General features: G+C 38.6%; 1 protein-coding gene across 28 annotated transcripts in view; it reads right to left on the bottom strand.

The window, feature by feature from the left end:
- EYA1 (EYA transcriptional coactivator and phosphatase 1) overlaps positions 1-26,803 on the bottom strand; it is a 357,349-nt gene that overhangs the window by 141,031 nt on the left and 189,515 nt on the right. For 19 of the 28 annotated variants that reach the window (XM_021089240.2, XM_021089251.2, XM_021089242.2 and 16 more), the window contains 2 exons: positions 25,533-25,651; positions 2,427-2,504 (listed from right to left, as the gene is read on the bottom strand). In XM_021089240.2, the coding sequence (XP_020944899.1) occupies positions 2,427-2,504; positions 25,533-25,651 (197 nt within the window). Of the gene's footprint in view, positions 1-2,426; positions 2,505-25,532; positions 25,652-26,803 lie in introns of those variants that run through there. The other 9 variants (XM_085022130.1, XM_085022131.1, XM_085022132.1 and 6 more) reach the window with 2 other exon arrangements.

The raw sequence follows: 26,803 nt of genomic DNA, 5'->3' as shown, positions 1-26,803 counted from the left end.
TGCCATACAATACTATTATTCAAATATACTGTCAAAAACGTTTATCTCTTAGTAATATGAGTTTCTTAACTTGTACTTCAAAATGATTACTTTTTTTCGGCCATACCCATGTCACAGCAGTGACAATGCTGGGTCTTTAACCCACTGAGCCACCAGGAAACTCCAAAATTATTTTTAAAGGTATGAATATGCATATAAAAATACACACACACACACACACACCACAAAGAATTACAAAAAAAGCAGGGGGAATAAAATTCAAATTGTATTCCACCATCCAGAGAGAGCCAACATTAATTTTTATAAAAAGACACCTATGCATACATATAAATGACTTTTATTGAAAAAAAACCCACAAAACTATGATTATACTGAACATATGACTCTTTTGCATCCTGCTTTGCACCTAATATAAACATTTTCTCATGTCATTAAGTTTTTTAAAAAAACATTTTAACTGCTATACATGAATCTATCACATAGACAGTGCTTTCCTGAAATTCCTTCCTGCCTTCACTTCCAGTTCAGCACTCTTTCTTCTTCCCCAATCACCTGTGCTGTCCTCGTATCCTCTGCCCATCTCTCACATATTGGTTTTCCGTGGGTTCTATCTTCCACTTTGTTATCCCCTGCTAGCTTCAATTCTGCACTTTGAGAATTTCCACTCCAGATGTTTCCTGAGCTCCAACCTCTTCCGGGGGGTGTCACTTCATCACTAACCGTGCCCCCCACCTGCCACCCCTGGAGCCACCACCTTTCTTTCTCAATCATGTGCCTCTCAGATTCCCTTACTCTTCACTTCATCTCTGCCTCACTCATATCCATGCTCACTGTCACAATGACCATAAATTCTATTTCATAAACACACCTGAATCCATCACCTTGCTACACCCATTACCAGCACTCTATTTCAGGTCTTCAGTAATTCTTGCCCAAATGAATGCAAACCTCCCCCCACAACTGGTCTCTTCCTGTCACTTCCCCAGCCTCCCCCTCCATCCTGCGGCAGTCATTCTGGAGTGACTGTGATCATGCAACCCCCTTCCTCTGATGCCTGCCATGGCGCTCAGGGTAAAACACATGCACCATGCGGGATGCCCCTGCCTGTGTATACTCTGGCCCCTGCCTCCTATTCAGCAGCCCCCATGCACACTCTGCTCACACTATCTGCACCAGAATGTTGAACCATCAGCACTTCAACTAAGTCCACACCTCTGCGCCCTCATCTCTTCCTATGGGATCCTCCATCGGTCCAGCTTTCTGCTCCCCAATTCTGTGTGTGCTTTGCTCCTACTTGTTCTTTAAAGCTGACGGCAGGCAACCAGGAAGCCTGCCCTGGTTACCCACCCCAACTTGGTCTTCACTGGGTCCTTCCTGGGTGTTCTCTGGGGTCCCGGGCCTCCCTCTGGCATCATCAAGCTGTACTGTGATGGTCTGGTCATTTGTTTGTCCTGATAAGCCACAAGCCAGGACCGTTCTCATACACCTTTGAATCCATAATAGCACCAAGCACACTGCCTGTCTTAAGTCAAATTTGGGTAAATGCTTTATGAAGAAGTATGGATATATCGCCTTTTGTTATTTTTATTGCATCCAGCTGATGGTGTAAGCATACAAGCTGTGTATCTATATTGTTTTACATCTATGTATAACTCCTTTTAACTGAGGTATCTATGAAATGATCCTAAGAGCTACCTGAAATCAATCATGCATTTAGAAAAGTATGGCATTTCCAACTGAGAGGTTTTTATAAACACAGTAAAACGAAAATCCGAAAAGGGCAAAAATATAGGAATTATTTCTGATAAATATTGATTTTTAATTGAAATAGTCCAAGCTGGGTAATTTGACAAAGACACAATCATATCCTCACAGCTCATTTATTATCACAATCACCTTCTTATTAGCAATTTCATTACCACAGAGGTGAAACGTGGATATTTTGTTTGTTGGAGGCAGACTTTCTTAATGTGAAAGACATTAAAAACTAACTTAAGGATTTAAAGCTGCTCTGCAAAGTCTGATCTCTAGTTGATGTGACAGTTTCTTAGGAAGTTGACTTGGCAAGTGTGTTTAGGGAGTATCAGAAGCCAAAATCTGCATGATTATAAAAATCATACAGATGAGAGAGAGAAGGACTCATTAACATAATTAAGATAATTTAGAGATGACAGGAGAACAAAACCCTTTTGATTTCATGTCTTTTATAGGATACCAACATCTTAGCAAACACTTCATCACACTGAATGAAAACATCGGAATTGCAAATATGTGACTAAGAAAAACTTTACAGTATTACATAGATAATATAACATATATAAACATAACACACACATGTACACATACACATGCATACATCTGTATATATACAGACAACAGGAAAAATGTTTTGTATTAATGTGAAAAATCTAATATTTATTCCTTACCTGAACCTGAGAAATTGTCTAAAGACCCGTCTGCTGTTGTTGAAACTATTTCACTGCTGCTCATTGGCTCTGTTTTAACTACAAAAATAAACAACACATATCATATACCCAATTAATAGTTCTTTGTAAAGGCACATAGAGAAGCTATAACATTCAAAACAGTTATAAGAAAATAATTTAAAATTCAACTTTCTCCTATTTGAATATCAATCAGATTAATATTCCTAATAGAGGGTTTTTGAAATTCACATAAGTTTTTCTTCCTAAGGAAACATCTAGTATGACAAGTTACCCTTTAAAAGTAATACTTTAAACGAAAAGTAGTTCAAGTCATTGTTTTCTTGCAAATTTACTAAGGTGCCTACTAAAATAATAACGTATCCCTCAAAATGTACCTACTGTGGATGTGAAATTATTTCCTTAGGTTTGTAGCCATTTGGCCAAACAGAGTCAAAATGATGAAGAGAAAGACTTGAAGATGTGGGAACTGATACCGGGAGGCTTTCATGATGCTCTAGGACAGGTGCACACACATGTGCACTCTTACGACACACACACACACACACACATTTTCTCAGTTATCCAGCAGGGCTGAAAAACAGAGAGATCACTCTAATTATTATTACTACCACCTAGGCATACCCAGCTGTCAATTCATCACTGTATGATGACACTTAGTACCAAAGCCACACTCATTACAAAATGAGGCAGAAATAAAAATATTCATTTAAAAATAATAACAATAGCAGACAGTTGGTGGAAAACATGATCTTTGGTAAAGTCCCTTGGGTCTATAAAATAAAAATGTTTAGATTCACACTACACAAACCCATTCCACTGACATAGGGATGATATTATTGCACCCCTACAGATAATAAGCCAGACCACCTCAGAGTCCTTTGCCCCCTAGGTTTAGATTTTTTTTAAATAAAGAGATAGCATTATTGTTTTCTCTATAAACTACTAGTGAAATGCTATCATTGGAATTTGTGTGGACAACTTTTTGGAAGTTATACAACCCTAGTAGCAGGTTTTCTGAAAAAGTACAATCATATTTGAGAGGCTACCTAAAAATCAATGAACTATTTCCCAAAATGAAGGCCCTAACAAGAGAAATATCTGGGGAGGCTTCTCTCATCATGTAAACACATTCTGGGATGGGAAAGGGTGATGGAGAAAATGCACCTTTTCCTTCTTCAACACTGTCAATCTCTTATAAACATAAGGCAAAGGACAAATTCACCCCCTTGGGCCTCTGACTCTTGCGAGTGCATGATGCAGAGTTCTAAAATACACATTATAAATGGTTGCTGCAGACAGTTACTTTCAAAAAATTAATTATTTAGACTGTTTCTAAACCAAGTTGAAAAATAAAACCAGTGACTCCAAACGGAATCACCTTCAACCGATTGTTTTAATGTGGCCCCAGCAACAGCATGACTGAAGTTCCCATTTTTCCACCAGTTGGTCTGGATTAGCAATCTTAGATGATGCTGACAAATTCGGATGCCAACCTGTATTTTCCTCCTCTCTTCAGGCCTCCAGGAAATCTAAGGGTTTTGCTCTTCACGATCCTTACACGGCCACAGATTTAGGAAGGCAGGGACACCACTGCTAGTGCCTAGTTTCCTACTCAGTTGTCCATATCCTTATCTCCCTGTGTTTAAAAGAACTCATATAGGAGTTCCTGCTGTGGCACAGTGGAAATGAATCCAACTAGGAACCATGAGGTTTTGGGTTCGATCCCTGGTGTTGCTCCGTGGGTTAAGGATCTGGCATTGCCGTGAGCTGTGGTGTAGGTTGCAGACACAGCTCAGATCTCCATTGCTGTGGCTCTGGTGTAGGCCAGTGGCTACAGCCCCAATTAGACCCCTAGCCTGGGAACCTCCATAGGCTGTGGGTGCGGCCCTAAAAGACAAATAAATAAATAAATAAACTCATATAATGCCTTGTACATCTGAAGCAAGAGTTCTATTTCACTCTGTACAGAAGATTACCACTTGAGAATCTGAATTCAGTTCAAATACCACATACTCAGAAAAAGACGAGAATTAGGCCCAAGGGGATAGGTCCTACAAAGTACCTACTATGCGTCAGATTCTTTACATAGACATGATTAACCCCTTTAAAACAATTCTACAAGCAGGTCTCAGAACATGACTCACAAACTTACTAGTTAGGTACTGCCTTCTTGTTTCACATGGCAACACTGAAATCAGAGGGGTTAGGAAATTATCCAAAGTCACTGAGTATGTGGCAGAAATGAGATTTAATGTTAGATTTTTTTTTTTATTCCAAGGCCTGAAGAAATGGCAATAAGTGGCACTTCTCGATACGTAGAGCTACTCTACAGCAGAGTAAGGAAACCGAGGCACCGCCACATGTTGTGGATACAGTGGAAAGCAAAACCCCTGCAATCCTTGTCTTCCAAGAGTGCTAATGCTCCAGGCTAGTGAACTTACTGGAAGATCTCAAACAGAAGGTCCATACCCACCTGTCTGTTTGGGAAAGACAGTGAAGGAGAAATTTTTCCATGATGTGAGATGTTAGCCCAGATTACTTCTAAGTCATTGCCAAATCTAAGGTCTATGAATCTTTAGATTAGACTATAAAACTCAGGAAAGCTTGACTATGCCAATCCACTCCTATTCTTGTACCCCCAAAGACTGACCTCAACTATTATCCATAATTAGCTCAATCAAGTACAGCTTTCACTCCCAAGAGGCATATTCAATTATACTGGAGATGCCATTAAAATAGGCAAAAAGAATAGGAAGGAAAAGAAGAGGATACTTTTTCTTTTGGGCCCCAAGCCCACTGCTTTTTGCTATTGTTCAAATACACTCATCTATACACTAAAGAATAAAGACTCCCTTTTCCTGATGAACCCAATTTTTTTTTTAAAGACTCACTGTTGGAGAAAAGAAGCAGGACATAGAATAACCACCAGGATATTTGTGATTTTATCAGGTACTGTAACTGAATCTTTGATACCAGTGACCTGATGCTAAAGAAACTGGTGATTTTTTTTGTGATGGAAAACAGTTTCTGAATGAAAGCCAAATAAACAGAGACCACTTCTGGCTTTGTGGTTGCCAAGCATATATCCACTAGAAAGTTGAAAAGACAAGAATAATCTCTGGCCACCAAACCTTTACCCATACTCATGAGCGCCATCATATTTAATTTATAAATTTGTAGTAGGTGATATAACAGAGCACCTTTCCAAAGCTTTGAATTTAAAAACACAACATAGTGAATATTTCTCTTAAGTTTGAACAGTTTAAAATGTTGTCATGTCTGAGAACAATCACCCCATCTAAACTACTTACCTGAAAAGAAAAATCTATGAATGAGCTGTCTTTCTTTAAACAATTAAAGGATAAAACAAGTCTTTTATCTCCATTACACTTTTTCCTTCACTACACAACGTCAGTCTATCAGAAGATAGCAACTTTTATTTTCCTTTGCCCCACTCAAGAGGCTGTCTTTTTTTTCTACCAATCCAAATTTCCAATTGTTCACGTGATACTTAAGGACTACTAATCCTTTTAAAATATTCAGAAATTCTCCTTTGCCCCTTTAACCTCCCCAATCCCTTCAAAAGCTTCATCCAACCATGCACTGTAGGCTTGATTTATACTGGGCAACTTGCTACCCTTCAAAGGTGCCACAAATTCCATCTATCAAAGTCTCTGAGCTTTGGTTTTGGAGACAATTCAGCTACCTGCTATAAGACTTTGTAAAAGTTACATGATCTCTGCAACCTTAATGATCTCATCTACAAGATTTAAAATGTGATATCTACTATGGTATAGAGTAGATATCTATATACACAACCTCCTACTATATATACAATGGAATACTACTTAGCCATAGAAAAGAATAAAATCTTTCCATTTATGACAACATGAGCGGACCTTGAGGGAATTATGCCAAATGCAATCAATCAGAAGAGAAAGATGCATAGGTGGACCTTGAGGGTATTATGCCAAGTGAAATCAATCAGAAGAGAAAGATGAATAATGTATAATTTCACTTATATGTGGAATCTACAAAACAAAGTAAATGAACAAATCAAAACTCATAGACAAAGAGAAGAGATACCCACAGATACAAAGAACAGACTGCAGTTTGCCAGAGGGGGGTTGGAGGTGGGTGAAATGGATGAAGAGGGGTCCAGTTATAAAATATACAAGCTATGCTAAGTACAGCATGGTGCCTACAGTCAATAATATTGTACTGCATATTTGAAATTTTCTGGCAGAGTGTATCATAAAGGTTTTCATCACAGGAAAAGAAAATACCTATGCCATAGGAATGCAATAGGGATGTATTAAAATGCATGTTAAGTATCTGCTATAAAGTAGGAACTGGAACTACATTTATCATCATCATTAGTCATAGCAATATTGTGTAACTGCTACATTGAATGCTTTTCTCCTGGGGAATAGCAACAGGGAGCAATAGAGAATAGAGTTAAGACATATAATTAATAAATAAATGAATGACTGAAGGAGGAAATAATGGGTTAAAAGCACCAGCTTTGCAATTATCTGTTGAAGTTCAACCTAGTTTTGCTATTAACAGTATGAATCCACAAAAGTTACTCAATTTCTGGGTGCCTCAGCTTCCTTGTCAGTTCCTGGGGCTCATACACTCATGAGAAGGTTAAAAAAGATAAATGCCTATGAATCATTTAGCACAGTGCCAGGTCCAGAGGCCATGCTTTTATAGTTATTCTAGCACTATAGTGTCTCTATTAAAGTAATGATGAGAAATCGAAGTGTTTTTCTTCCAGGACAAAAATCTGTTATAAACTTCACATTAAAGTTAAGCTTGTTCTTTGAAAAGTAAATTAGAAGACTCTAAAGCTGAGTGACTTGTCTGAGATAACCATGAGGCCATTGCCTCAGGACAGCCAAAATCAAATCAAAGTAACCTGGATGTAACTCAAGACGGCAGGACTAAATCATGATTCTATTAAGAAAATGTATACCTCGGTCATTATAATCAGTGCATACTCTCTCTGAAGAAACAGGCTAGCAGGAAGACGGTGAATGTATGATTGTGGTAGAGGATTCCGTAAGGAAAACATGAGCACCTCTCTACAGCACTGTTTAGGGTGAATATGCAGTAAGTGGCCCACGGAAAAGAGAACCCTGTCTTTGTTCACCAGACATATAAGGGGAGACAGATCCATCAGAACATTGGATCTTGGGGACATCAACTCTCAAGATGATCCGACTAACCCATTGTACCATGACTGCCTGCTCATCAAGCAACTCTTGGTTCCACTTTGAATGTGGCAGTCACATCATCTCCAGGCAGATGATAGACCCATCTGAGGAGAAGACGAGTATCCAGTTCATTTGATGAGTTACATTTCTCACTATAACATTAACAGGGCAATTAAAGCAAGTTCTCCCCCAGAGGACAGCCTTGCCTGCTGGACTGGAAGGCTGTCTGTGTGCTAAGAATTTGCCCAGGATTGCAGCGAAGGCACCAGGCTGGATGAGCCGTACCTCCTCCCCAAGCAGTATCTAAGCTCATCTCATAACTTTACTTCTAACTGTGATTGTACAGCTTGCTTTTGCTTGCCACTTGCTTCCTTTCTCTTTTGTTTCCTCTGATAACGCTCCAGGACTTCAAACATTCCTTCACCATCCCTCTCCTGCTCTTTATGATTCCTTTCTCTCTTCTATGTCAGTGAGGTTTACCTTCATTCCACACTGGCGATTAAACAGTTCGGCTACACTACCTCCTAGAACTGCACTGCCTTTAAATAAGGTTACCTCTCGCCTTTTTTATTTGCTCACTTCTGCCAGACCAGCAGTTAATGTGCTTCAGGACAATCTTTTTTGTCCTTAATAATTCAATGAATTTGATCACGTTTTTTGTTGTACAACCATCATCACAACCTAATTTCAGAACACTTCCATTCCAAACCCCTAGTCCACCCCTTCCCTCCCCCACACACACCTGTCCCCTTTGGTAACCATAAGTTTTTCAAAGTCTGTTGAGTCTGTTTCTAGAACATCCTGCCTTTCAAAACTCCCATCCATTCTCCCACTCCAGTATCATCAGCCCAGTCTGGAACTCAGAACTCCCACCCTAGGATCCAGTGTTGCCTCATTTTTCCAAGCATCTTCGTTTGCCAAGCTCTAATCCCAGATTTGGCAATCACTTGCTGTTCGCTCTTCAGCTGCTGTTCTGGCTGGCTGAGCATCGGAGAGACCACAATTCACCTGCTGACGGAGTCCATTAAAATTTATGCTTCCTGGATTCTTTCGAGTCACCCCGTTCCTGGACAACCCTCCTTTTCCATTTCTTGTGCCTAAAAGTTTCCACTGGATCTTTTCCACTTTCCCCAAACCACATCTAATTCCCCATCCTCTTTAGCACATGCCCTCACCAACTACTTTATCAAGAATGTAGATGCTGCGTTAAGTTTTTCAATGATCTTGCTTTGACATTTCCCTTTTTCCCACGGATGAATCTCAATGGAGGTTTCCTTGCCTTTAGGAGGGTTTAAATTTTACACCTTTATTCTTGGTGCCTCATCCATCCCTCCTTTGTGACAATCCTCCATTATTTGATAATTTGATTCCAACATCTTCAAACATTCCATCTCAAGGGGCTACTTCCCTTCGACCTCTTCTAATTTTTTTTGGCTGTGCCCTCAGCATGTGGAAATTGCCAGGCCAAGTACCAAACGCAAGCCATAGTAGTGACCCAAGCCACAGCAGTGACAACACCAAGTCCTTAACCATTAGGCCACCAGGGAACCCCTCTATCTCCCCTAATTTAAAAAACAGACATGTCTCTCCTAATTTAAAAAAAAAAAAAAAACTTTTCTCAACCATGGTCTACTTCTCTCCCTTTTTTATCATTAAGTTTCTTGAAAATTTGCCTTCGAATCCTTAACATAACCTTCTTTTGAATCCTTTGCATCATTCCTTTATAGCTACGTTTTTACTAAAAGGATCTTCCTAACAGCCTAATGCAAACTTTTCTCCATCCTGATTTTCCCTACTTCTTCTATAGACTGGGTCTTCCTCTGACACTTTTCTCATCACTGACCAATACAACACAGAAGGTTTCCCTTTTGCTCCTTGTATTCATCCTTTTCTCTGGATTTTCCTCCTTTGCTTACTCTGTGGTTCTATAATTCTAAGTCCTTATCTGCCTGAATTTTTTCTCACAATCATTTTTTTCCTCGCCACAGTTTAAAACACACACACAAACAAAACTCCTTCATGTAGACAATGCACTCTATCCACATACACATCTGTTTCATGGGGCCTAATTATGCAATGCCCTTGCCTGCGTCAGAGTCAAATCAAGCTGCTCAAACACAAAATCATCACCCTATCCCTTTGTACTGGTTAAGCCACCCAGGCTGAAAGCTTCCATTTCACCTTGATTCCTCCAGGCTCCTCCTTCCTCACACCTTACTGCCAAGTCCATTATTTCTACAATTCCAATCGCTCACATTTTCTTTCTAACTTCACAGCCATTAGCTTAATTGCCTTATGCCTCTTCTCCTGGAAAAGCTGGCAAATTGGCCTTTTATCCTCTACAATCTTTTCTTTTCTTTCCTTTCCTTTTCTTTCTTTCTTTCTGGCCACCCTGCAGCATATGGAATTCCTGGGCCAGGGATCAGCCCCGAGCAGTTGAGAGCCATATGCCACAGCCATGGCAATGCTGGATCCTTTTACCCACTGTGCTGGCCGGTGATTAAGCCCATGTCCTGGTGCTGCAGAAATGCTGCTGATCACACTGTGCCATAGCGGGAACTCTTACTCTCTCCATTTTAAGCAGAGATACTTATCTTTCCCTAGCCTAAGATTTGAGCAAGTCACTCCTGGCTCTGAGATCTTCAGCGGGCCCTCCATTTTCTCCCAAATTATCATTTATTTATTACGTTTTTAAGGCCCTCCTATACTCTAAAACCAAGCTTTTCCCATTTTTATTTTTTGCTTTATTTGCCATTTCTTCCATACACATTTTGTCTTTGTATAACTAGTAACTTACAAGAATATAAGAGTGTTACAAAATATAAGGTCATAGCTGATTGCCCTAACTTTCCTATGTTACTTATTATCTCCATTTTACAAAGAATGACACGTGCATATATACAGTCAACATTTAAACCAAACCGGCCTATAAAACATTTAATGCTTCCTCAAACCCACAATATTGCTAGTGCCCTTCCTGCTGACGGTACATGGTCGACAAATGCCCATTTGACTGAATCCCCTAGTTCCTTTAAGGTTTAACCAAAGTCCTAGCTGCTTTATGAACTCTTGCCTGAGCTACTATTCGGGTGATTCTTCTTTTCCTTGAGCTACTAAATATGAGTTTGTACCTTCTTTGGAGAATATCCTACTATACCCTGTTTTGTTCTGTTTTAATTTTACAGCTGCACTCATGGCATACGGAAGTTTCCGGTCCAGGGATTGAATCCAAGCTACAGCTGTGACCTACGCCACAGCCACAGCAATGCCAGATCTTTAAGCCACTGTTCCAGGCCGGGATCCAATCTGCACCTCCACAGCAACCCAAGCCACTGCAGTCCGATTCTTAACCTATTGCACCATGACGGGAACTCCCTATACCCTGTTTTATACTTCACAGTCTTATTCATTTGAATGTATTATAAATTTCTTGATGATAAAAACTATAGCTATTTCTATTCCTACACAACTTAGCACAGTGCTTGACAGAGGTGCAACTCAGTATTCGCTGAAGGAATGGATGAAGGTAAAAATGTACAACTGACTTTAAAAAGTAGATTACAACTGACTGCATATCACTAGGCACACTGCATAGGACAACTAAACGCACTGTGTATGACCAAACAGAAGATTACATTTTAGTCCTCCCAAATTATCAGTCAGCTTATGTGCAGGTTCCTGTAAAGCCTCTCACTTAGAGGACACATGTCCCTTATGTTATTTTGAACAAAGTTCTTCTTTAGGGAAGATACAATAGTATAAAGGAATATCAATCATTGGAGTTTGTGTGTGTTTTGAGAGATCCCTTCCCAAATGAGTAAAAAGAGAGGTAAATAAGTCACACAGATTTAATAATAATTTGTGGGGCGTGACCACCCAAAGGTAAGTATTAGATAATGTTGTAAGTCTTTAAAAGGCCCCTTAAAAAGCTACACTGCACATGACTATGCTGGAGAGCGAACAACCAACCTATATGACAAAGTATAACCTTTGTAGGGTTAAGTTACAGTTCAGATTCAATGGCTTTATCACTCATAGATTTAATGATACCATTTCTCAAGTCATGAGGCAGAAGTGGAAATGCATGTTTTTAAAAGATGTGTCTAATGACTCAAAAAAAGGCATCAGGAAATGATTATAAATAGAATGGAACAAAAACAAGGTCCTACAATATAGCACAGGGAAAAATATTCAATATCCTGTGACAAACCATAATGGAAAAGAATATGAAAAAGAACACACACACACATATATATATACTTGAATGTGCGTGTGTGTGTGTGTGTGTGTGTGTGTGTGTATCCGAATCACTCTGCTGTACAGCAGAAATTAACGCGGCACTGCAAATCAACTATACCTTCAAGAAAAAGATGAAAAAATTAATTTCAATTTTTTCATCTTTTTCTTTTAGGACTGCGACTCCAGCATATGGACATTCCTAGCTAGAGGTTAATCAGAGCAGCGGCTTCCAGCCTACACCACAGCCAGAGCAAGGCCAGATCTGAGCCATGTCTGTGACCTACACCATGGCTCATAATAACTCTAGATCCCTAATTCACTGATCCAGGCCAGGGACTGAACCCACATCCTCATGGATACTAGTCAGGTTTGTTACCACTGAACCATGGCAGGAACTCCAAAAAATAATGTTTTTAAAAGTACTATCAAAAGATACCAAAGGCATATATGAAGAGAATAAAATTATTACATGAAATATGAAAATGGAAGATATCAATATTCCTGAATTTGTCTTTTACATATCTTAAATACATATACCTTTAATAAATTAAAGATTATAAGCAGCCACTCAACTATTTCGTCCTTATCTAAAAGTGAATATATCCACACACCAAATGTTTTTTCTTTGGTTAACACCCATTTGGAAAAGCAGGTATCCCTCATGTTTATTTATTTATTTATTTTTGTTTATAAATTCTTTTAATCTGTAAGTTGTTTTAGGTGGAAATCAAGATTTTTGTAGATTCCCATCCAACTGATTGTGTGTTATATGTTAGTAGATCTGAAATGACCCAAACAAATACCATATACACCACACACATGTGTATTTAGGGATATCCCTTATGTTTAGATTGGCTCTCTCATCTGGAATAGGATTATTATCCCTCCTCAAATGTAAAGTCATCCTCTTTTGCTTCAAAGAGAGTAGAAAAAGATGAATTCTTCAAAATAGCCATTCAACTTTATGAAAACCAAATCAACACACACAGACTAACCTTGAACAGAAGGGCAGACATGGCCAACAAGAAATGTTAGTCAACTTTAAAACTTGTTATTCACAGGGAGTTTAGCAAATTGGAATAGCTCTATGCAGTGGTTTCTGTAGAGGTCTAGACTAGCTGACTTTTTTTTTTGGTAAAAGAAACACTATTTGGTCAATGATGACTGTGCCTTTGAAATGTCTCTTGCAACTCCAATTTCTTTTTTTCTTTTTCTCTTTTTCTTTTTCTTTTTTTTTCTTCCTCCCCACCTCTCATTCTTATCACACCAGCTCAGGTTCTTTACATACAAAATCTGGACAGATCACTTAAGCCTCCATTCTGTAGCTCATCACTCGCCCCAGTCCAGTCTATCCTTGAAATTGCTGCCAGGTTTACACCTAAAACACTTGCACCATATCAACACCTTGCTCAAAATATTCAATGGCTTCTCTACTGGCTCCAGGAAGAAGTCCAAATTCCTTAGCCTAGTATTCTGGGTCCTTCACAGTTTGGCTCCAGAGGAGCCTTCCAACCTTATCTACTATCAATTCCTTGTTCAGCTCAACTGGTCTCCTCACAAACTATCCTACCTTTGTTCACATTGGCCCCTCATTTAGAATGCATTCCATCTCTTTTCAACCTATTCAAATTCTACCCATTTCCCAACACTCAGCTCAGATTCCACCTCCTTCTTGAAGCCTGGCCAGACCTAAGCCAGCTGAAGAGCTCTCTTTTTCTGAACTCTGAGAGCACTTTTGTTTGGATTGGTGGCTTCTAATCTTCTTGAGAATGAAGCTCTCTTTCTAACACCAAAATATTTCAGAACCCAGAATGATAGTCTATTTTTAAACTGTGGATGGAGAAAGTGCCTAATGACAAAAACCTACTGTGAATTTTCAGACAAGAAAATGTGTATTTTAATACACATAACAGAATGCCCATATGTGAAAAAGTTAAGTATGTATGTGGCCTTTTAATTTCCTCATCCTTCAGACGAAGCTCTTCAGATGGAATTTGCTGACCTTCAGTACCAGCTCTGCAATTCCTGGGGATCCCTAAGCTACAGACTGAAAACCCTTGCCTTCATAATTTAATCAACATAACATGATCTTTTAGTTTTTGTCAAATTGTTTAAGAAGTCTTATCTTCCCCAACTAGACTGTGAGCTTTTTAAGGCAGAAGTAATGTAATGTCCCATACTTCTTTGTATATTTACTAGAATCTAGCGGAGCTCTTTGTACACAATGAAAACTAAATAACTGTTTCCTTCCTAGGTCAATTGAAGTATCTTAGGTTCACTGTTTTTTACTGATTTTATAAACATTTTCATACATACAGAAAAGTTAAAAAATTACACAGGAACAGTCGTAAACCTACCCCCAGGATTTCACAATTAAAATTTTACTGTATTTACTCTTTCACAACTATTCCCCATAAAACCGCCTTACTGTATGTGCATTAAGAATATTATATATATATACATCCCTAATCCAATCATCTGTCATGGACATTTGGGTTGTTTCCACACCAAGGGGGAGGGGGAGGGAATGGGATAGATTGGGAGCTTGGAGTTAATAGATACAGACTATTGCCTTTAGAATGGATCCTCAACGAGATCCTGCTGTGTAGCATTGGGAACTATGTCTAGTCACTTATGATGGAGCATGATAATGTGAGAAAAAAGAATGTATACATGTATACGTAACTGGGTCACCATGCTGCACAGTAGAAAACTGACAGTACACTGTAAACCAGCTATAATGGAAAAAAATAAAAGTCATTATATGAACTAAAAAATGAATATATATGTATATGTATACTACAGACTTAATAACTGAAATACTCCAGCATTCATATAATTAACTAGAATTCATATTTATGCTTCTTTTTTAAGTAAAATATATATAATGAAATGCACAAATCTTAAAATGTGCCATTTGACGACTTTTAACAGATACCTACATATAGATTCCAAAGTGTGATCTAAACATTTTTAGCGTGTTAAAGTAATGGAAGCATGGCACAACAGTCTGAGAAGATCGCTCTACTTTTAAGAATTAAGGTAGCAATATAACATTCTCGATTTATGGCACAGATAATATTTTTGTATCATTTGCACATGGAAGAACAATAATTTTAAAAACAGCTTATGTTTACTGAGCATTTACTATATGCCTAGCATTGTGCGGAGCACCTTATAAGCAATAACTTGTTTGCTTCTCATGGAAACTTTATATTTATTATAATCATCACATTTGAAAGATGAGGAAACTGCAGCTTAAGGATGTTTAAAAACTAGCCTAAGGTCACACAGTCAGGTTTCAAGTTTCTCTGATTACCATACCTTTTATGAAACCACTGAAAAGTCAAATGCTATCCAATTAGGGTTTTATCATCCTTAATCATTCCTCTGACTGCGATCTGAGCAATCAATGAATAGCCCCACAATAGGAAAAGTCCCAGAAGAGCAGGGCATTGAATAAAAGTGTATCAGTGTATGTTGCAAATTAGCGGATGGTAAAATAGACTGGTGTATGAAGATTGGAAGCAGATGAGCTGGCTTGGACTCAGAACCTCAATCATATCAATCTGGAAAAATGGTTTACCTCCCTAAAATGTAATCAACCCACCATATTTACATCTCAGATCATACCTTTCGCCCATCTTCTCCCATTCCCACTCGAACCACAGGAGCACCTAGACCTAAAGCCTACCCGCATTGTATATTAATTGAACAAGTACTTCTTGAGCACCCCAGGTACCCAGAGTACCTGCAGAGGCTTCTAGGAGATGGAGGGCTCTCAAAGGGGGAGGAAGTATCCTCTTCTTCCATGGGGACCCTGCAGTGGCCAGTCCCAGTGGATTTGTTTGTTTGAAAAACATGTATTATTATTTAATAAGAGCTGCTATTCTTTTTTGATCCTGTAGTAGACTGGCAGTGACTGCTTTGTATTTTAGGCTCTGCCCCTGCCTTTAAAAAACCTTAAGCCTCTACCAGGTGAAATACACCCAGTGATAAAGGTGCAACCCCCATTTTACAGTGAGGAAAACAGAGGCTCAGAGAGCATACATGGTAACAGTAACAACAAAAACAGCCAATAGATATTAAGTATTTCTTAGGAATCAGACTGTTCCAAGTGCTTTACCAACTCATTTAACTATCCTTGTACCTGACAGGCAGGTATGATTATTCTCTTCATTTCACAGACCAGGAAGCAGAGACAGAGAGCAGTTCAATTATTCAGCATCACCCTTGCTAACTAGTAAGTGGCATGGCTGGTATCCCGGCTTCAGAGCCTTCTCTCAACCCTCTGCTCTACTGTCTCTCAACACCCACATGTTAGTTATGTAGTTAATAAACAGCTGAGACTTTTTAAGCCCAGGTTAGTCTGACGGCAAATCTATGCTCTCCCCAACACGCAATACTGCTTTGCTGTATTTTTAACATGATTCATTCTGGGCTTTCCTTAAGGCAAGTGGCAGATGGAAATGTGTGCTGAAAGAAACAATATTATATAAATAAGTCTACGATTACAGATAAAAAAATCCCTCAAAACTTCTTACCTGGAGTCTTTTCTCCCCACTTACCACCCATTGAACAGAGTTTCAAAATACCACCTAAATGTATTTCTAAGACACAAATTCAATCACATCGCTCTCCTGTTTGCAAGCCTTCAGGTGGCCCAGCTTCTTCAGGATTGAATCCAAACTCCTGAACCTGGTACACAAGGCCCTTTGTCATCTGTTTGGGTGACTATCTTAGCCCCATCTCTGTGCATGCACACACACACACACACACACACACACACAGAGTGTGCCTCCCTCCTGCCCTCATCCCCCCACAACCGCTCAGGGATTAGGGATAGTTTCCCTGCAGCAGAATAATCCACGGTCTCCCTTCCTTTCTGGCTTGGAACCCAGCGTTTTTCTATTTCTCCTTCAAGACTCAGTTGAAGCATCTCTACTGTGTGCAGAAAACCATCCTCAATCACCTCCATCATGATTTGGTGTCCCTTCTCCTCTAGAAAATACCGCCCTTATCATAAAGTGTGGTGGCCTTCCAACTACAGGTCTGCAAATCACAGTAGACTATCAACTTCTCCTTGGCAAGAATGATATTTGGCAAATTGCTAGACACAATCACTTAACTCTTTCTTAAATTAACAATGAAATAGTGGCTATATAGGATGATACAGATTCTTATCTCTTTTATGTATATATCATACATATATATTCTCACATAACAGTCTATTCTTTTCACTGCCGTGTGTATATATTCTTGTTCCTGTCATTTTTCCCCACCTTAAAAATGTTGACATCCATCTATGTCAGGATACTAAACCTAAGGGTACTGACTGCTTGATCTTTGTATCATTCAGCTATTTCTTCAACTATGTGGATGTTGATTCACCACCGCTAAATACTATTTATTAAGTCCAAGGTGAAGTTTCCATTTCTGAAACAGTTTATTAGTACAGATCAAAGGCAAGTCAGTTACTATGGAGCAAATTCAAAGTCAGCAGCAATGTGGACTCTGGATGGACAGCCTATGGCTACTATGGACATTGGTCTGGGAAATGACCATTTTCAAAGATGTGGAAAATGGGTGTTAGCTACTTATCAAATCTGTTAATGCTTTGTCAAGAAAACTAGAGTCTCTCCTCTTGGAATCATTTGACTGAATGATTTACATGGCAATATGCAATAACGAATCTGTCATTGCCAGGTCTTCTGCAAGATGCTGCGGACACAATAGTGAACAAGCCTATCCCTGCCTTTAAGGAACCTAGAGCCTCTACTAAGTGAAATACAAACAGAAACAGAAGCTCCTTTTTTTTTTTTTTTTTTTTTTTTTGCTTTTTAGGGCTGCACTTGAGGCATATGGAGGTTCCCAGGCTAGGGGTCCAATCGGAGCTACAGCTGCCAGCCTACATCACAGCCACAGCAACAAGGGATCTGAGCCTTGCCAGCAACCTACACCACAGCTCACGGCAATGCCAGATCCCCAACCCACTGAGCGAGGCCAGGGATTGATCGAACCCACAACTTCATGGTTCCTGGTCAGATTCGTTTCCACTGCACCATGATGGGAACTCCCACACAAACTTCTTAAGGCAGGTAAGTATTTTAGTAAGTTCTAAGATTTTAGGTTATTGAGAAGTCTGTGTTTTAGACTGCAAAGGATGCAGGCTTTAAAATCAGCCTGACTTGCCTTTGAGTCTCTTTCCGACACAGATAATATGCTGTGTCAACATAGACTAGTCACTTAAAACTCTTTAAAATGAGGTGCAAAGTTACTCTTTTTTGAAGATACAATAAGGTAAGTGGAAGGAATAAAGATGTACTCAGATAGGAAGAACTCAGTCAATTCAGCTATAGTCCTTATTTTGCTAAATAAGTATTCTTTCCACACAAAAGTCCCCTTAGTCTATGATGTAATGATAAAATAGTAAGCATTTTAGATTCTGATTTAGATTAATTTTACAAAAGACAAAACATCTCCGATTTGTATCACAGGGAGTACTTAAACATACCTCCTTGGAATGTGTTCGGCAGAGTTTGCCCACCTTTTTCAGTGCAATGTGATCTTGGAGGCAAGAGATAAAACTGAAAAATCTGCAAAACCAGGAAACTATCTTGTACATGATCCTAGCAAGCCTTCAGTTTATGAACTACTTGGGGGTCCTAAAACTTAACATAAATCCTTGATTAGCTTCTTGAAATGTTACGTTTTCTCAATAAAGGCAAGGCAATGTTTAGCAGTCACTGAGGATAGCTATGTCACCGACAACCTTTTCCCACCCAGAGTGAACATAGGAAGATAGAAAATCTGCAATTATATATATATATAATAAAACATAAATCCTTGATTAGCTTCTCAAAATGTTACATTCTCTCAATAAAGTCAATGTTTAGCAGTCACTGAGGATAGCTATTTCACAGATAATTTTTTCCCACCCAAAGTGAACATAGGAAGACAGAAAATCTGCAATTTTATATATACAATTTCTCCACTCTGGGATAAGTCTGGAGGCAAAGAGAGGAGAATGAATTACTCTTGGACCTTACTCCGGGTGAGCAAGGTGAGAACAAGCAAGTACGAAAACGTACACACACACACACACACACACACACACACCATTTAATCTATATACTGCTCACCCCAAACCATCCTTGGGCATCATAATAAATTAGGAATCACTTAAAGCAGGGAATCTATGACCAAGGGGAAAAGGACAGGCCTACCTACCAGCACTCAGTAAAGGTTTGCACATCTTGGGGTGGGGGTGGGGGAAACCAGAAGTTTCTCCCAGAGACCGGATGTTCTTAGGGAGATACATATTTCTGCTCACATGAAAGGTCTGGCCCAGCTAGGGTAGAAGTGCCCCAGAACCATAATTCTGTCAGCTACTCAGTATTGGGAGTAGGTGAAAACTTTCCACATCAAGTCCTTAGTTTATCAAGAGGCCTGGCCCTCTAGAAGCCCTGAGCCTAGTTCCAGATAGTACTGGAGTTCCCAGTCTTACTACGAAAGATACAGTTCATGATAGGAAATCAGCTAAAATAATAAAAGTATTTTTGCCAACCTGCAAGGCCCTACACGTATCACCCCTTTTATTTCTCCCATTTGGCCTCTTCCACTCCCTGTCTTTCTCTCTCCTTCTGTTTCTAGAACGTAGCAGGCATGTTCCCAACTCCTGGCTTGGGTAACTGTTCTTCTTTGGCGCTCTCAGCCAAACACCATTAAGCTTCTGTGCATTTTGCTGGGTCACTATAACCTGGTTCTCAAAGTCTAGGGACATGTGACCAAATTTATCATCCGCTTCAAAATAATATTTTCTGGGGCAGAAAATACTTATTCCGAGCGGTAGCAAAACTGCAACCACTTTTTAAATTTCACAGTAATACTGCTCCAATCCAAATGTGCATATAATAATGACTATTATAATGAAAAGCAGAGATGACTTCCCATCTCTGTTTGATCCCAGAAAGGCTTAACATAGACAGACGGCTGGTGGAATTATAATTAAGTCTCAAGCTTTGAAAACTAGTAAGAGACAATCCCCTAGAAGTTAACCTATTGATGCAATATGCTATGGGCGCACGACACGAGGAAGAAATCTCACACACTCACGCACAAAAGAACTTAAGAAGCAAAGTCTAACTACCCCAGGGAGTTGTCCTTGTAATGAAGTCCTTTTGCCATCAAAGCCTTTGCCATTGGTCCTTTTATAGCTCTGCTGTTTGCTAGAGCATGGTGTTCTCCAGTCCTGAGACCTCAATGTGGCAGTGGAGGCACTGACATTTAGTATGAAGGTGGAAGAAAAGGCATTGGCAGACGGTGGCCATCACATACTCGCTCCCTAGACTGAATCCTCGATTTGAAAGCCCAGGCTCTGAATTCAAGCAGAGCTTGATTTAATCAGACACCAACAGTACTAATGACAAACCATGTGTCTTTCAACTTGACATTTAATTTTCCAAGATTTGGTTTTCTTGTACATGCAATAGTAATGGTATCCTGGAAGAAGCTATTGTTTCATAGGATCTAGAAGTTCAAAGATACAGAGCACTCAGTAAGTTTCAAGTGTGTTACAAGTTTTACTTCTCGCAGCAAGCTTGATGTACTATCTGCTATTATCCCCACTATACAGATGAGGAAACTGAGCCACACGGAAGCTAATGTGCCTGAGCTCACACAGCTGGTACACAGAACTGGGGTTCAAACCCAGTATCTTAACCATTATGTGAGCAATCTCAAAAGATGTTCTCGAGATTAGTGAAATGAATCATAGAGAATGGTCAGCTTAGTGACTGAATTATTCACAAAAATTAGCCATTATTATTATTAACTAGCAACAGGCATGCAAAAATTACTCACATACACGATATACACAAATATTAAATCTTTAACAAATTATTTTATTCATCCTTTCATTGCTTTTGCTAAAGAATAATTTACAAGAGGCCAATTGGGTGGCTATAGACAAACTCAAAAAATGTCATTTAGCAACTCCTTCACTCACAATGCCCCTTATTCTTCCAGAAACTAAATCATGTGCAGAATGTAAACAACAATAAAATTAGATTACCATTTTTTTCTACTGACAACAGAATATCTGACCACAAATACATAAATATAGCTTTTAAAATGTAGCCTCAAACCATAATTTTATACACATTCACTCCAGTTTACATATTTGTCATAAATGAGATTTCTTAAAAATAACTCCAGTTGCATATAACTGTATTTTACTAAATTAAAATTACAGTGAGGAAAACAAATTCAGATAATTTGTTTGCATTCTAAGCTTTGTAGAAATGATAAAGCAACTTTAAAATAACTTCTGATAATAGACATTTGGAAAATTGAATTAACCTATCATCCTAAAGTATGCAATACACAATTAAATCAATCTTAAAATGCAGAAAATTTAGCCACCTAATTCAAGATTGTATCTCTTATCATCTCGGAAATCTGATATACCAATTCTAAATTACTATTTGAATTACCATCAGAATTCCTGAAACCCTATTTGGAGTGAAGATTCCAACTGCATCTGGTTTTATGTCACTTAAAGGCAAATTCCTCTGCTTAGAGACAAGTTTGGCCTCTTCTTGAGTTTGCCTCTAAATTTACAATCGAGAAAACGCAGAATTAGAGCTTTTAGTTCCGCTCACTCACACCTCTTTTTTTGCCCTTCCCCACTCCTCACCCTCAGACAACCAAAAATAAACACTCAAACGAGCAATATATGAACTGACCAATCTTAGGCTCCCATGGACTTAAGACAACCAGGAAAAAACAAAGATGGAAAGAATCACTGCTTTGCAAACAAGGCCTTAATTAGGTATGTAAATAAAAATCCTTTGACTGCTAGAGCCCTGAGTCCTAAAGAAATGTTTCCCAACAGCTCCTCACACTTGAAACACAAACATCAACACGCAGCTTCTACCCAAGAGAGGCTTGGACATAAACCCATACACTGGAAATCCTCTCCGGTCAGATGCTTTACTATTTCTCTAACAGAAGCATCACCACCCAAAAGTCTATGTCTGCAACATTATGCTTCAACCATCTCTCTCATAAGAAATTTCTCTTCCATCCTGCCCTGGAAGACCAGCTGTCCCCAAAGATTAGGGGGGAAAAAATCAGTTAGAAGAAAAGCCACAATTGAGGTTTTCATAACCATTCCATCAGTCTCTCCAGGTCAAGCTTTCATTGTTTAACAACAGTCTAGACTATTTATTAATTCACTTGGAGACATATCGCTTCTAACGGTGCTTTTCTGCATGCAAGTCAAGCATGCATTTATGCTCTTTCCTATTTTTGCCTATGGATGGTTTCTATCTCAGAGGCTGATAAACTGGGTGAAACCAGCAGTTCACTGCAACAACAGTGATTCACAGAGAGGTTGGAGTAGGATATAAAAACATGAATAGCTGAAACTTTTGAAATATGAAACATTCAAACAATGAATATCACTAAAGACCATTTCAACTACGAAAGAAAAAGGCACAATGTTTGAGTCTGTAGCTCAGTGTCTTGGTGTCTTTATCCCTTAGATGAACCATGAAAATAGGCACTAGCCTGTGAGGACAGAACCTACAAACACTGAGTCTTATGATAATTTGGCAGCAGACTTAAGAAGAAACTTAATATTCTCTGCTTCTCCACTCCATTCCCTTCTTGTTTGTTCTTCAGATGAAGTTATGGGTTTTGATACAGGAGATTTTCATGTTTTCTTAGCCTCATTAGAGGAACAAGAGGTTGCAGGAAATAAAAAAGGGCCCTGGTGAGAGGACAACCTATGGAAGCGAAGGCTGGGCCAACAATTGTGTAAACTAAATGGAAGTTTTGTTGACCTAATTAGGGAGACTAGTTTCAATTGGGCTACAGTGAAGTCACTTACATATCAGTCATGGCATAGATAGCCAGAAATACATGTCAAGGGTTAGGGGAGGTGATTGGTAGTTTAAAAGCTCTCTGAAATAGTGAGAAAACATCTTGGTTTTTTTTCATTCCTCCAATTCACTGGTAAATACTGCTGCTTTCAAAATAAATAACATTTCAAAGAAGGAAGAGGACAATCTATAATGATTCTATTATAGGAAAGCTTGCCAGGCACCACGAATGCACTGATTTTAAGCTTAACTCCTCTAGTGGTGACGGACAGGAAGGATACAAATGCAGTATGGAACATATAAGTAGCATGAGAAATTGATTCACAAACTTAATAATAACCCAGAACTTTCTGATATTGTTCGTATCTGAATAGGCATGTCATATAGATAGTGAAAAAAGTTTAGGGCCCTATTTTCAAACTGCATACTAAAATAAAACTGAATACCCCCGTAGATTGACTAACATTCCATATATTCTTCGGATAATTTATACTGCTATCTTCTAACTTCACTTGCTAACTATCAAAATTCTTGCCAAGTACACCAGTGAGGAATCCCGAAAACAGAGGGTTTTGAGTAAACTGGGTACTTGTCTGAAATAGATCTAAAAAATAATCCATTGCTAAGCCATACGATAATGAAGATTTTCTTTTAGGATAAGAAATAATTTCTAACTATTTCCCAGGTTGATGGTCCAGCAGATTACAGAGTCATCTAAATTATTTTGTTATTTTGGATGTTAATCATACAAAAATCTTCTCAGGTACATTCCCCTGAATACACACGTGATATCGAGTTATTAAATATAAATAGTCAGAAATATTATCATTTCACATGCCCTTAAAAATAAAAAACCACACATCCTTCACCCAAGGCCATCCAAGAGGACTGCCTCCCCAACACATACTCTGTTTCAGTATTGCCTGGTTCTTAGTTGGTCAAAGATGATCAGCCAGTAAAATGATGGCAAAATGAAATCATCTCACCCCTATTTCATTTCTTCATATATAAGCAAATTAAACTGTCATCATTTCATAATTACTCGTACCAAAATGTATTGGTACATTCTATTAAGCAAAACAATAACATGCTTAGCCCTTTTTATGTTTAAGTTACTTTAAAAGATTGTTTGATTTGGACAGTGATGAGAGTGACTATTAAAGGTTTCCACCCCTGGCCCCCTGATGCTGCTCTCAGTGGCCCCCCTGCACCCTGACACTGGCATGGGGACTGCCAGGCCAGGGCCCTGCAGTGGACTGCACACGCCCAGTCCACACTACAGCAGCTGCCATGCTCACACCTGAAGCCAAATTCCAAAGAAGAAAAAAGGACTGCTTGTTTTTATTTGCTCCTTAAAATCTACTTAAACACTAGGATGATTTTCCCATAAATAATTTAAATTTCTTTTTGATCGCCTATAAATATGGGAAGAAGACATGAAAAGGAACCTTATTCAGAGATTTTGTTTTTTTGGCTAGGTCAGCAAAGTTGCTACTTCTGACAGTGACCACTCTCCATAAATGAATGTATTTACTCAAAAAGGCAAATGCAGATTACTTACATGTAAAAACAGTAACTGCTGCTATAAAAGTTAATCAATTTCATATCAGAAACTGACTTTATATTTTATCTATTACCATAAATTTCGTATCCTTATCAGTTTCAAAAGACTTCCCTAATGTATTGGAATACTGCACCAAACAATTTTATGGCATTTAGGCTTTTGTATTTTTAAGGACTATGATGAAAGATTATCATGGTGATTGAGAAATGATGGTTAAGGGTTTTATTTACGGATGGAACTGTAGCATAGAGAATTCATTGAACTTCTAGTGAAACTTAAGTTTCATAGGTCTTAAGGCTTAGTAAGAAGCAAACAAGCAAAAATATCATCTGTAAAGAAGTAATTTTTCAATAGGCTAAAGTAGAAATAAATACAATGCAATATGTAACATACCCTTCTATGAATTTTTTAAAATATGCACAGTACCTAATGTGCATAACAGCTAATGATACATACAAATAGCTTTACCTATGTTTTGACTTAGATATATATGTATCAAAGTGGGCCTATTTACATAAAATTTACATAAATATTCATATGAAATATAAAAAATAATTGTAACAGTACTACGTCTGCAATATCTACTTAATCTTTAAGAAAGAAATGAATTTGATGTTGTCTTCCAAGTAAGGCTGTATACTTGTAAATAACAAGTTTTTTTTCACTTATTTATATTTTAATGGCCAGAGCCACAAGAACATTAGGCACACAAATTATTTTATGGATATTTAGAGACAACTCTGTCCAATGCTGCACTGAAACAAACCTGGTTATATTTAGTAATAAAGGGAAAGTACAATAAATATAATAATTCCAAATTTTCATTGCTCATAGAGCAAAACAATTGCAAATTGATACTGTGCTGTGGAGAAAGACCAACAAGAGGAAAAAAACGCATTCAAAGGTTAAATATGTCTTGTACACATATACATGTATACATGTAGACACATGCATCTTTGCAAAATAAAACCAGTCTATGTCATGCTACTGTAACCTAGGCATGTTTGCAGCCCCTCGCTAAGGATGAAAACTGATTCATGGGTTCAAATTAACTAAACAAGAAATAGAACAGCAGTTTTATGGATTTGACAACTGAAATCATAAGCACCTACCAACACAGCGTATACTGATAAAGAAGCAAAGTACAAAGAAAACAGTGAGAAGACAGACCACTCACCTTCCGTGCCATTGGGAGTCATGGAATTACTATTTATATGAGAGTTATCGAGTTTGGGGGAGTCACGACTACCACTCAGATGGCTATGCGGGCTGGTTAGATCCTGCATTTCCATAGACCTAAAGACAAGAAGCCTTCCGTTTGACAGATGTACCAAATTCATAACCCTGCTATTTAATGCGCTAACGACTTGACACCTTCTTTGAAACACACTCACACAAAAGTCTCATTGTATCTATTTTCTTAGACTCAAAATAGTGCATCTTAATATTTTCACTTCAGCCACCCTTCCATAACATGTACTATTAAAAGATGTCACTGGCCTGACCTATCGGGCCAAATGTTCATAGGGAGTTGTTGTTTTTTTAATCTCTCTCTCTCTCTTAGAGAGCTTATCAAGTTCCAAGATCTAATGAGACAATTCCATATATTTTTATTATCAAAGAAAACATGCCATCATGCTTTTCTTTTTATATTGAAGAAACAAAACAAAACAAGGCATTATTTTTCTAACAGAAAAGAGGAATGTATAACACTGGGGAGAAAAATCACTTTTCTCTGGAATCTGTTTCATCTAATAAGTTATCACTGGGTGCTCCCTTATAATTTACCGCCCAATTGTAATTTAATGGGTCTCCAAACCAAATAAAACACTTGCCGCCTATAGTCCAGTGACAGGAAAGGAGGGAGTCCTGATGCATGTGTTTACTCTGGCAAACTGCTTAATTGTTCTTCTGTTTCCCTTGAAACAAATGCAGCATTAAAACATTATGATGTCGGCTGCCTTGTTTGCCTTGCGGATTACATACAGTGTGCCCAACTGGGGAGGGATCAGGCCAACATACAGCGTGTCCCCAGGAACATTAGCCCTCAGAATACCTCAGCTGTCATTTACTTACTTGGGGAAATACCAGGTCCACTTCCCCGCTGAAACCAGGCGTTTTGGCCACACAAAAACAGCGACATCCCCTCTCCCCACCCCCCAGAAAGTTCTTGGACTCAGCAGTTATGGATTCTCTACAAGACTCAGAAGCCACTCCTTGGGTTCCCCACTTCAGAACTATCCATTTCTATTGCATCTTCTGTTACTGAAGAGGGAAGAGGATTTGTTGAAAGTGACTAAAAACACACCTAGATACTGGGCTGTTTGCTGACAGCCAAGTTTTTGCAAGTCTAAGGGCCCATTCTCCTCATTTTATACGTTGTGTGTTTTTTTTCTAAAAATAAAAAAGGAAGGGGGTGGGTTAATATTACGTGTATGAAGCTAAGAC

The sequence above is a fragment of the Sus scrofa genome, chromosome 4 (assembly GCF_054392235.1).
Source record: "Sus scrofa isolate SSC_HxYL_T2T_F1_AM1 chromosome 4, Sscrofa_HxYL_maternal_Yorkshire_Landrace_v2.0, whole genome shotgun sequence".
Taxonomy (NCBI): domain Eukaryota; kingdom Metazoa; phylum Chordata; class Mammalia; order Artiodactyla; family Suidae; genus Sus; species Sus scrofa.
This window is presented reverse-complemented; position numbering and strand designations above follow the sequence as displayed.